Source organism: Rhea pennata, chromosome 1 (assembly GCF_028389875.1).
Source record: "Rhea pennata isolate bPtePen1 chromosome 1, bPtePen1.pri, whole genome shotgun sequence".
Lineage (NCBI taxonomy): Eukaryota > Metazoa > Chordata > Aves > Rheiformes > Rheidae > Rhea > Rhea pennata.
The window spans coordinates 109,299,455-109,312,698 of NC_084663.1; the positions used below are offsets into that span (position 1 = coordinate 109,299,455).

The 13,244-nt window shown below is 36.7% G+C and overlaps 1 protein-coding gene across 2 annotated transcripts in view; it reads left to right on the forward strand.

The window, feature by feature from the left end:
* Window positions 1-415: 415 nt before the first annotated feature.
* Window positions 416-13,244, forward strand: part of LOC134152385 (multidrug resistance-associated protein 1-like) — a 36,736-nt gene continuing 23,907 nt past the window's right edge. For both annotated transcript variants that reach the window (XM_062597697.1, XM_062597706.1), the window contains exons 1-8: window positions 416-526; window positions 2,321-2,382; window positions 4,964-5,105; window positions 6,379-6,536; window positions 7,649-7,826; window positions 9,434-9,688; window positions 11,057-11,122; window positions 11,756-11,893. In XM_062597697.1, the coding sequence (XP_062453681.1) occupies window positions 464-526; window positions 2,321-2,382; window positions 4,964-5,105; window positions 6,379-6,536; window positions 7,649-7,826; window positions 9,434-9,688; window positions 11,057-11,122; window positions 11,756-11,893 (1,062 nt within the window). In that variant the 5' untranslated portion in view covers window positions 416-463. The remainder of the gene's footprint in view (window positions 527-2,320; window positions 2,383-4,963; window positions 5,106-6,378; window positions 6,537-7,648; window positions 7,827-9,433; window positions 9,689-11,056; window positions 11,123-11,755; window positions 11,894-13,244) is intronic.

The following is a 13,244-nucleotide window of genomic DNA, read 5'->3' on the forward strand; positions in this document are numbered from 1 at the left end:
ATTTAGATTTTGCATTTAAGTTGGATCTGTCCCGCAGTGATTGCGCTGGGGTGCTCTGCTTTAAAAGGAAGACCGATGCGGTCTAAACAGAGAAGCACAACGCAGCTCCCACCCTCCGTGGGCCCAGTTTTAATAGGCAGGGACTTGAGCCAGCAGCACCCATTTACCAAGACTTGGTTTAAAAAAAAGACCTCCCCCGTGGCTGGCAGTGAGCGGGGAGGCAGCATGGCCCCCCCACCGCCGCACCTGCTGACTGCCCAGAGCAGCCTGCAAAATCAGCCTGCGTGTCGTTCAGGGGACGCCGCGCTGCGCCCAACGGCCGCCCATCGGCCGCCAACGGCCGGCCGTGGGCGGCCGCGCCGAGGCGAGGCGGGGCGGGGCGGGGCGGGGCGGAGCTCCGAAGCGGCGGGCTTGCCGCGCCGCGCCGGGACGTGAGGGCGACGCTGACGCAGGCTGCGCTGCCATGGCCGCTTCCGGCGGCGCGCGGGGCGGCTTTTACGAGCGCCTGAGCCCGTCCGGCGAGGAGGTGACGGAGCGCGGGGCCGGGCGGGCGCGGAGGCCTTTCGCGGCCTCTCCTGCGCCTCGGGGGCGGCGGCGCGGCGCGGCCGGGTGCTGCCGTGGGCGGCGGGCAGAGGCGCCGGTATAATAAAACTGGACGTGGCGGCGTCTACCGCAGCACCTGAAGTGACACCAGCAGCCCATCCAAACCTGCTGGCGTTTCTTTCCAAATAAATACAGTCGTAGAATCCTAAAAATCACCTGTCAGAAATGTGTTCAGGCTGTCAAATACCAAGGTATTACTGTAATTGATACAGGAAAGCAAGGTTTTAAATCAGAAAACTGCCAGAAAAGACAGTGAAGGAGTACCTGCTTTAAATTTGATGGGGTTTCCTGTAGATGTTTTTTGTGTCAAGATGCAGTTAATAGGAAATGTTAGGTGTTGCAGGTATGTCCTGGGATCCATACTTCGTATTTATAGGGAGAAGAGGATAGTCTTTAGGCCAATGCTGTGTTCAGTATATCTCTTCGTTTTTTTTTTTTTATTTTTTCGTAAGGAAATACATTTGCTAATGACAGAAATGGGAGCAGAACTTCACCAAAGCCAGAGATGGTGATACTAACATTTCTGCTGTTCTCCATTAGTGAAAAGTTAACAGACAACAGTGTGTGAATGTAAAACTCAGAAATAATAATGGGCAATGACAGATAGTTAAATCTGATACCAAAGGGTGAGTTTTTCCATCAGATGCACAGCAAGATGAGTTTGTTACAGAGACAATATTTTTCTTGTATATTTGTTTGTTGCATTATCCTTTAGTTTTTTGAGGGGTTTTTTTGACTGAAAGTAGAACACAAATTGTGAAAATATACAGGGTCTCGGAGCACCAACACCATGTATTTTTGACAAGTGGGTTTTTATAACACCTGCAGAAAGGATCTGTAAGCGCCTTTCTTAGAAATAATTTTAAGGTGATACTGAATTTCTGAGCTGCGGAGTTTCCTCCTTAGGTGTGGTGAGGTCTTGGGTGTGGATACAAATTCCCCAAGGAGTGTGGGAGGGTTTGTATTTGTTTTCCTCTATTATGCTTATCTCCACTGAAAGTGTGAAATTGGCAATGACACAATCCTCATATTTTTCTTCTCTTTACATGTGTTTTACACATTAGTAGCCCTTCATATGTTAAGGTGTGAAAGGTGTTTGCTGGTCTTCCAATAGCTAGGTTTTCAAATGAGAAAGAAAGCAACATTTTAACTGTCAGAGCCTTAAGGAAGGTTTGCTCGTACTGTGCATGATTTACTGTTGGTATTACTGTATTCCAGTGTAAAGTATATGTAAATAATGTAAAATCAAGATAAGGTAGTGATTTCTGTTTTCTTACAGAGAGAGAGATAAGTTCTTTTATTAAGTCCTGTACCTGTAAGTTTCTCTCCTTCCTCATGCTTTATGTTAGAGAGAAACAGAATATATTGGTGGGAGCAGGCAATGAAAAAATCAAGTGCAAGAGCAGTATAGGCATTGGGTAGGACTGGATACCATCAGGGAAGAAGGGGGAAAGGGCAGAATAGGTTAGGAGGAGGGGCCAGTCTGAAGAAAAGGATGGTAAATACTGTTGTGAAAAAGATTTCTGGTAATTTTGCAATTTAAAATATGATGTAAAGTTGTAACTAAAATAAATACATTTAATGGATAGTTCCACTAATAACTCTCATTATTATAGCTCAGAATTAAGCAGCTTCCCAAAACTATATTTTTAGTGAAAGAAGTCTTTTCAAGTAGCATTGATATTTTTCTCCCCCTACCTTTTTTTTTTTTTAACAGAAATGCAGTCCTGAAGAAAATGCTTGTGTCTTTAGTAAATTAACATATTCTTGGTTTAGCAGGTGAGAATTTATTAAAGTGTTTGTTAATGTTCATTGATGTTCATTGAGTTACAGAACACACACCTACATTGCATGCTTTCATTCAGACTTGATCTAGAGTCTAAGCCAGAGATTGCTTTTCGCTTTCCGTACAAATATCAGTTTTCAACTTTTATAGATCATATTAAAATATATCCTAGAATTTTGCTTCTATAAAGAAGTAGTAATTGCATGTATTACCTGATTTCATTACTTAAACAGATAAATACTTCACACTTGTTAATGATACCAGGAACTAAGGAGCTAAATGTTTTCACAATAGACAATATTTTTAGGTGGTGGGATATAAACCCAAATCCAAATTGAGCTTTTTTATTTATTGTCTATGTTTGTAAATCAGATTTTCTTTGAACCCCATATAGAACTGTAAGTATAACAATTTTCTAGATCTGCAGGAACAAATACTCAGCTAAAATGTTTTCCAGGTAGCTGATTTCGTGCTTGAACTTCTCCCTTTATTTCAGGTCATGTGTCTTTGTTACTGTAGATCACCTGTTCACAAGCACCAATAAAGTCCCTCTACTTATTGGGAAATTTTTCCATCCAAAAATAGGAACTGAAAGTTCAACTATGTCAAGTTTGTCTCCTGACCATTACTCATTCTTGACATTTTTGAGCCAGACGCATACAGAACTATTCAAAAATCTAAGAATGAGGAAAGTAAGCATTTTAAGAGTATTACAACTACTTCTTGCTTTATTTAGTATCATTAATTTTAGGGGGACTGAATATAATGTTTGCTATTAGTAAATTAAGGCAAAACAATTAGCTTATTTCAAGCATTCAGGGTTTTTGGTGAAACTCTAGCTACACTGAAGTTGTTTTCAAATAAGCTATGATTTTACCAATTTGTACATTGCTAGAGCATAAATAAAAAAAATTCAGTTTTCCTGAAGTTTGGCAGTATATTTAGTTCAGCACTTTTATTTGACACTTAACTTGTTCATTTTCTTTATTTCACAGTGTTCACCCAAATTGCAAATGTCAAATCAAGGTTATCCTTTAAAATTTTTAATCATTTCCACAAAGTTTAGCAAGAAAAGAAAAAATATATATGGTTTCTATTCAGCTTAGTACGAGTTTATCTATGAAATAACTAACTTTATGTAATTAATCCTTAAATATTAGAATAGCTATGTACGCTCTTTCCAGCCAGAAGCAAACAATTGTTAAAGGTGTATTTGCCATAAGCGCTTGTACACAGTGAAGAGGTCTCCATTATTACATAATAAACCTGTAATGCTATGTGACGTTTTCTTAGCCTTGAGGCAGTTTGGGATTCCAGTATGAAGGGCATTTGTTAAATTTATCTATCCTTTGTGATAGCAGTGGGTTTTTGGAATTGAGATCACGAGAAACTACTATTTAAGGAGCGTACAGAGCTCAGTACAGAGCTGGTCAGCTCTCCTCATCTTTGTTGGCAGTCTTCATAAGAAGCTATGTTATTTTTGCCTTGATTTAATGAGCTTAAGATATTTTACTTCATTTTCATGGTGCAGCTTTAGCAGACATTTGGACAGTCTTTAGGGATAGTGGGCTCCATCCCCACTAGAATTTTGTAACTTCCAACGAAGTGTTTCTGAGTCTTGTGCTAAGCAAGTGGCATGCATTTTAGCACCGAGTCCAACGCTGGCAGGATGCTCTACCCAGGGAGTGCACACTGGAAAAGCAAGTACACTGCACTTGCATAGTAGCCCTCTGGTGAGGAAAATCACTCTAACAGACACACTCAAGCATCTATGAATGTGTCTATTAGAGTGATTTTCCTCTCCAGAGGGCTACCATGTGTGTCCTGACTTTGATTCTTAGATGTTTGAAACTTTCTTTAAGTTGAAGGGCTTTGGCAACGCTAGTCTTTTTACATTTTCCTTGTCTCAGAAATTGTAAAACATAGTTTGCTTCTATTTAAAATTTGTCAGGCTCTTCAAAAATAAATATTTTTTGAAATAGAGTTCCTGTGGTATCAGTGTGTATATCAGCCATGTTTGACCATTTTAATATTGATATGATTTTTTTAAAAACTGAATAACAACACAACATTTTAAGAAATGAAGAACTACCGTAAGAAATTTTTCATTGTACTTGTGCTGGAACTTAGTGGTTTAAGCTTGTTACCTTGGTTAAAGATGAGTGACAGCAATGCAGTCCTGTGATGAAAAGGGTATTTCCTTTCAGGTCATAGTAGTAACTGAGTAATTACGCTAAATAGATGTGTTTTGAAGTGATTTCTTTTATCTCTAAAGAAATATAATGTTTTCCTACAAAGAAGTACAGGATAAGAAATTTGGACAGACTCTGAGGTGCAGAGTTTCCTCAGAATTTGTTATTTGGGGTTTGTTTGCTTCTGGTGAATTTCAGTATATTTAAGCTGACCATAACTAGGTGCCACTGTTTAGCTTGCAGCCTGTTATAGAATCACATAGATTATGTTGACTACAGAGTTTATTTGTGCACCATACCTGATATTGCTAACTTTTTCAGTTAGAATTTCTGCTTTTGTCTGCTGTATTTTATGCTGTCTAAATTCATTGCTTTCTTTCAGACTAATATCTATAGGCTATAGGAAGCCATTGGAGAGGGATGACCTGTTTGAACTGAATGAAAATGATTCGCCGTATAGTGTGTGTCCTAACTTTGAAAAGCAATGGAGGAAGGAAAGACAAAAAACAACCACTGGATTAAAGGTAGTGATAATTCTGACAATAGGCAAAATTCTTCTGTAAATTTAAGGAGTCTAGATTCTGGAGGAGTTTTCCAAAACCCTGTTGTTTGTTGAACAGCCCACATTCTGAAGATTATAAAGGCCAATCAGTATTGTAATCATTCTATTGTGGCTATAGGATTTTTCTAAATTGTTAAATTATTTCTTAATTGTTTAAATTAAACATTGTTTTGGGAGCACCTGAGTCTTACCACAAGCAGTTGTATATTAATAGAAAGTATATTAGAAGGGTTGGGAAGTTTAAGACTTATTGGGACAACAAGATTCAACCAAAAACTGTAATGAGATATTTTGGATTTTGCTTGAGTTTGCCTGTCTGATTTCCATGTAAATCCTTGACATTTTCAGTTACAGTTATTTATTACTTTGTTGTTGTTAAAGTGCGCTGTGAACTCCAAAATGTTAGGAAGTTCTCAGGAGAGAGGGCCTAACCTTTAAATCGAGAAAGGGTGTAGCTTTTGTTTTAAATAATCAAGAAGAGGGCTTCTGCAGAGCTTGGTTTTACAACATTTCTTCAATACTTCTCTTTTTTTTTTGTATTTATAGATTTTTTTCTTTTCTTCTACTGATCATATAATGATCGGCACACTTTTTACCAAAAGCATCCAGAAGCATTCTTTAATAAGGGTAATTTTATTTCAGGTACTGTTGTTACAACTGAACTAATCTGTGGAGGATGACCTGACCTTCATTATTATAATAGCTAAGAACAGCTTCATTACTCTTTTCAGAGCCCTTGCAAGAATATTTGCAATTGTTTATAAGCTAAATTCAAACTGAAAAAGAATAAATTATTCAATAACTGAAAATATTCTGAAAAAAATAGAAAGGATATTCAGCCTTAAATATAGAAGTTGTTGTAAGCCTGCTATACATGATGATGCATTTCAGTTTACCTTGAAGATTTTCTCTGTTGTGCACTCCAAGTTTTTGACCTATGGTAATCATTTGAGAGTTAAAGTAATTTCTAATGATAATTGTGGGTGGTTGGGGCAACCTGAGAAACCATATTTACTCTTTCCTAAAAGACTGCTAGCCAGACTAAATAAAACTACACTTAATTTCTTACATAAAAGTTTTTCTTCCATTTTTCAATGTAGGAAGTTTGTTTCTTTGGATCATGAGGGCAATGATGGCTTTAGATGGACACAAATATAAATTTTGTATTTTCTTGGGGAGGGGGAGAGAACATAATTTCTTCTCTTAATTCTGTACATGTTTTTGTAATTTCACAGGCTTCTTACATCAAAAGAATGCTATTTAAGAAAACAAATTTCTGTAAACCATCTTTGGTTTTCCCACTGTGGCAAACATTTAAATTTTTGCTGATTAAAGTTGCCTTTCTGAAAGTTATAGCTGATATTCTGGCTTTCATGGGTCCACAGATAATGAAGTAAGTTTTTAATGTGCTTCACTTTATATTCAAAGAGTAATAGAATAGTAAAGCTAAAGGATTGTCAATATCAAAACCAAGCTAAACAACTTAGTTTTGCTAAGATGTTTTTTCATGATTATCTCTACATGATCTAATGAGGGAAGGCTCAAAGAATCAGGAGTTTCTTAGTGAAAGGACTAAGGCAAAAGCAATAGAAGTTCAACTCTACAATATTATACTTAAATGTAAAATCAAATATAAAAACAAATGCAATGCAAATATATTTAACTTCCCTGCTTTGTCGATTATTTCTATCTCTTTTTTTTTTTTTCCAACAAAGCCCTTAAATGTACGAGAATATCTATAGCTTCATCATTCAGTGGAAAGCTGCAATGACTCTTGTTGTTATAATGTTGTTGGTACCATAAGTGGGATGGGATTGATTTTTATAAATTGTGGTACCAAGGAAGTGTTAAGCATTTGTCAAATACTAATGTGTTTACAATAGATAATGAACAGTGTTACTGTTAACCACCATACTATACCCTGTATCACAGTAATCCTATGGTATGCTTGGATATTGAACAGAACTGTTAACAATAAAATCTTTTTGAAGTCCTCACAGTTTTTGATTAAGAAAACCTATTACTAGCACAAAAATAAGAATTATTATTCCCCTAGATCCTCCTTTCCTTCTTTCTTCCCTCCCTCCCTTTTTTCCTTCTGCTTTTCTCTCTTTCCCCCTCCTTCCCCCTCCCTCCCTCCCTCCCTCCCTCCCTCTCTCTCTTTCTCTCTCTCTCTCATAGTTGGTAGATGTGACATTTCTACCTAAAAATATCTTATTAAAATGTAATTTTTTCTCTTTTCCATTCGATATTTATATTGTATTTTCAAAGAAGTCAGCAATAGTAAATCATCTCTAGAGCAGTATATGAGAATTGTTTCTAAGCTGACAAAGTGTAAAACACAGGTAAATATTACTTTTTGTAACAGAGTGTTTCTTCATGGCCTTCTAGCATATTTAGAAACAAAAACAGATTAAGTTGGCAGTATATCACTTTATTAAACTTTCTGTTGTCAGATGTTGATTTAATGTGTAGATTCTAAAATTTATTTTGCTTCATTTTCAGAGCACTGATAATGTTGAGTGAAAATCATCCTGGTTCACCTAGGAGTGGATATATATATGCTATTGCCCTTTTTTTGGTAGTTCTCTCTCAAACTCTCGTCCATCAATTATACCAGCGTAACAACATGCTTACTGCAGTTAAAATCAAAACTGCCGTTGTAGGCCTGATATACAAAAAGGTAATTATATATTCTGCCTTCCCTTCAAAACAACCAACAAAATAAACCCTCAATTTTTTAAAAAATGCTATATTTATCAGCAAGTTGAAAACCCAAGATTTTATAGACTGCTGGCAGCAGACTAATAAATTGACTTTATATTTTGCTGATTATTTATAGTAATTTGGATTTTCAGCAGTGTTTCTATTGTAATCCTACAATCAGATATTTTGATCACCACCTGTACAGAGATAATATTAGAGGTACATGAGGAAACTGGAATCTTCCTATTGTGATTAGGGCTAATTTCCCCAAGTTTACTCTATGAGCTGGGAAAACTATAAGATAGATGTCTGGAGTGCGTTACTGGATACAAGTAAGAATGCAGGTGATCACTGTTTTACTATACAGTGGTAGAGAGCAGAAGAAATTGAAGTTGGCCAAACTGTTCCTTGTGGAGATTGAAAGTTTTCTGCCCTATTTTAGTAAACTGATTTTCAGTTGATTTGGATATTCAGTAAGTTAGACATTTTTTCTCATTTTTTTTTCTTCTTTTTTAAGATGGTGAACTGCCATGGAACTGTACATATACCTTATCCCACCTTTAATGAAATATGTTGAGGGCCCTCTGCCATTTTTACAAGGATGAAGGTGCTAATAGTGCAGTAGTAAAAGTAGTTGTGTCTGACCTGCAAAACATTAAAACATTTACAGTAATGTTAATATATAGTATGTGAGATTGAGCTGTGTGCTTAATCTGTGTGCTTCGCTTTCAATTTACTTCATTATAAATGAGGCAAGTTGATACTTTACTGCAGTGTTTACCTGCTAACCATCAGTTAAGGAAGGCAAGAAATAATTCAAGTCTGAAATAAATTACTCTGTCTTCTCAATTAATTTAAAAGACAATCTCTTAAGCAATTCGAACAAATCTTATGGCACAGATTCTGTGCCATAAGGATGGATTTTCTGAAGAAGTGCACAAGATTTCACTTGTCAGTTATGATGCAGGAGAAAGAGGAATTCCTTCTTCCATGACCTCTATTAAAGTGTGTTGGGGACGGAGGGAATAGGGAGTAGTATGAGGCTCCTATTGGGGTCAGCACATCTTCTAGCAAGTTAGTGACTGGCAGATCAGGTTGTGTTTGCCATGTAGGAGGAGGAAGTATGATGCTGCAGCACAGCCCTGGTGGTTGCAGAAGTTGCAGATGGCAGAGTGGAAAAATGCTAGGTATCAATTGGGAAGGGAGAGAAGAAGATGTGTGTGTGGTATATATTTTTTGTGTGTGTGTGTATGTGTGTCTGTGTCTGTCCTCATACACCTGGGACTGATGGTGCTGCCTGCTGCACTGTGAGTTTACTTGTGCTTGCTGGGAAGCCTGCCGTTCGCAGTTTCTATACTGTGAGGTTCTAAGCTAGCCCAGAGCTGAGACTTTTCAGGCTCTGCACTATGGTGGCCTACCTATTTGATATAAAGAGCTGCAAATCATTTCAGTGATTTTGGCTTTGCTCTATTGTTTGTTATCCTTTTTTTTAGTTCCTCCTGGGAACCTAAAGACAGCAGTTCTTGAAACCCATCCAAAGTGTTGCTTTCTGGGACTTCTACCCTGTGTAATTTTTGGTTGCAGGCCTTAACTTTAGCGAATTCCTCACGTCAAAACTATACAACTGGGGAAATTGTTAACCTGATGTCAGCAGATGCTCAGCAACTCATGGAGCTAACTGTAAACCTGAACCTCCTGTGGTCAGCACCCTTTCAGATCCTCATGGCTGTCATCTTTCTCTGGCAAGAACTTGGCCCTTCCATCCTAGCAGGTGTTGCAGTGCTGTGTTTGGTTATACCTATAAACGCGCTCATAGCAGCCAAAGTGAAAAGTCTGAAGGTGAGACACACAAATCGGCATAGGAAGGGGAGGTTAAGTTGTCATGATACAGCAACTTGTTTTTTTTTTTTTTTTTTTTTTTTTTTTTTGCATGTGTAAGAATAGTATTGATGCATCAAAATTAATAGAACAACCCTAAGCCAAGACTGTTTTTCACTGAGGAGGGAAGCATAACTCCAGTAAAAAATGCTTATCTTTGATAGCTAAACTAGTATTGAGTAAATTTAGTATTATAATGAAAATACAAATTTTCATTATAATAAAAGAATATCTTGGTAAGAATTATTGTGAGACTTAATCTAGGAAACAATTATGTTTTTATATATTATATGAGTAATTCCATTAAATGCAGGATTTTCAAGGATTATAGCCCTCTTTCACTTTCATTATCCAAGCTGAGCAGCTCACTCAAAGTTAGCACGTTCTCCTGAGGTTAGGGAATTCCCACAAAGGTGCTAAATGTGCTCTGTCTTTTCTGCTTCTCTCGTGTTACAGTTCTCTTGGCACTGTATTGTCCACATACATGATTGACAATTTCTGTGATCTCCACTAAGAAAAAGATTACAACCTTAACTTTAGAATTGCTACTGAGGCTGTTATTCATCTCTTTCTTATTGTGCCTTTGGTACTGAAGACTGGATCTCCAGAGCTTCTTTTGTAAAGCTATGGTGGTTCAGATACATGGCAACAAAAGCCCTTGCCTCTTTTTGCAGGTGCAGAAAGAATATACAGAATTAGGTCCCTGCTGTGACATGAAAGATGGAGAAGAGTTACAAAGGACAATGAAATCCGTTTAAAATTTGAAACTTGTTGTAGTGTTTGAATAAGATTGAAAACTTTAAAGAGGCTTTGTATTACCGTTTTGGGATTGAAGTGCAGAAGAGCCTAAGTATAGCATAGCAGTGCAAAGAATTTGTGTTTGCTTTTTGAAAGAAACAGTTTCTTTCAGTAACAATGTGTTTCCAGTAACAGAGGGAACTTTCTTCCTAACTCCTGTATATGTGCATATATATGTATATAACTTTATGCACATATGTTGTTCCATATTCATACTGGAAGCCTGTCATCATTATTTTCTTCACAATGAATTAAAATGTTAACAGAGAAAGAAGCAAAGAAAAGACAAAGAATTTATGTGTATTTCTTAAGATATTTTAGCAGAAAATTGTTATTATAGTGTATTTATTCTTTATCCTATATAATGAACTGTATGAATATATGTTTATCTGAAGATGATGTAACTGCAGTGAAAGTGTTTTTTTCAGCAAAATCAAATAATATAAAATGTATTTATTGCCTGAATTATACTGCCTATTTCACTCTCCTTCTGCTCACTGAAAAATGGAAGCATTACTGTCTTTTAACCAGAAAAGCCAAATGAGGTATTCAGATCAACGAGTCAAGCTACTAAGTGAAATGTTACATGGAATAAAGGTAGTGCCACAACTAATAATCTTTTTTTGTTTCTCTGTTAGCTTGTGAAGATAGAATGTGTATTATTTATCAAACTAAGGTTTCATGAGTAGTCTTTCAGCCGAAATTGAGAAAAAAGTTAAAGAGAAAATGCTTTAATATAATATACTTTAAAGTGTTTTTTTTTTAAAAAAAAAAAAACATATTGGCTTAATTTGATTTGAAAAATCCATAATATCTTAGTTTTACTACCACTTTTTTTTTAAAAAAAAAAATGAGAATATCAAATGTGTTAATAGATGGCTGTAAACCTTTAACAGAGTAAAATTGTAGTGCAGAAGGAAAATACGTTAAATTGACTAGTTTTATTTGTTGCTTATGCTTCTATTTGAAATAAACCTACTTATCATTTGTGATATGTAAGGGACATATTGAAATGCATAGAAGTAGGAGGACTAGAGCATACTTTCCATAAGAACAGTCTAGTTTTGAGTTATCTCAAGTTTTGATTTCATTTATAAAATGTTCAGATTTTTACAATTTGGGATAGCTGAATATTTGTCAATGATATTTGGTGCTTAAATTTATTTTCTGAAGCATGATCACTGCTGCTTTTGTTTTTATTAAAATATCCTTTTTCTTTGATTTCTCTAGATTCTCAAACTTTATGCATGGGAACCTTCATATCAAAGGAAGGTCATGAGCATTAGAGAACGTGAAGTAGACGTTTTGAAGTCATCTGGGTATCTGGCGACATACTCCATGCTAACATTGACGTGTATTCCTTTTATGGTCTGTTCTATAAAAGTGTTCATTCATGCAGGATTGTTTCTTTATAGGTTACCTATTGCTTTAGTAGCTGAATGCCTTACAAACTTTACTTCCCAATGTCTCAAAGACATTAAGTTTATCAGCACAATATATCTGAATTCACAGGTTATGGCAGCGCTTAAATGACTGGAGAGGAAAGAGACAGAGAGATTATAGATTGATCAAGCTGTTGGAGATCTCTACTAGAAAGTCATGAATTAAATCCAGGTCTCCAGAATCTCATTTTAGTATTTTAATCAGACTTTTCTTATTGCATGGACAATCGAATGCCTTTATACTTCTCCTTCTTGAAGTTTCAAGGGAATGTCCTTTCAATCTGTATTTGTGCACATCCCCTTCCTGTGCGCTAAAGCTCTAAATATAAGAAAAAAGATAAGAAATCCATTCAGACCTGTTTCAGTGGAAGTGTATTAGGGAGGCATTTGGAAAGTCCCTTTAAATCCCTCTATTTAACTCCATCAGAAAGTAAATTGATCAAATTGGAACCTTCATTTGGGATAAATGACCACCATTAACTTTAGTCACACAAACTGGCACCTCATTAGTGCTGAACTTGTAAGAGGTGAAGCAGAATATTCCTTAGGAACAGTGAGAGGGAGGGTGAGGGTCATGCTTCTTCAGTCTGTTTGAGCCAGTGAATGAGAGGAATCCACAAAGATCAAACTGAGTGCAGTGAGATAATTAACTCCTAAATTCAACAGAGACACCATAGAACAGGAACTTAATTTTAGCCTTTTCTGGGTGATTCTGAAGGGTTGTGTGTCTGTTGTGTAGGAGCCTGGCTTACTCTGGTGAGTACAGAAAGGAAGCCTGGGAAGCTTAGCCTCATCAAGCTAAGAGCAGCCACTGTGTGTGCCCACAAGGCCAGCGGTGCAATCTCAGTCATCCTTAACAAAGCAAAGCCTTTCAAACAGTGCTGCCTTTTATGAAAAATCTGGGTTGTTGAAGATTACTGCCGACCATTCAAGTGAAATAGGGCAAACAACAGGAAGAACTTGGTCATCAATGCATCAGGCAACTTTGGAACATAAGAAAAGAAGTATTGCCTTAATCTATTTTGCTAGACAAGAGGTTGAAGATAGTGATTTGTAGGCATTTTTGAAGAAAACTCCAGGTGGTCAAAAATAAAACAACCTGTAGTAAATAGTTTTACTTTATGACCAATGTCACAACAATGTTTAGCAAAATGAAAAAAAAAGTCTGAATTTGCAGGAACATCCTGCATCAATGTTTTTAAAGTGAAGAAATCTGTTCCTGAGATGGGAAAGCTGTTTATGTGGTTATATGTGTATCCAGCTGGGTCAAACACAGT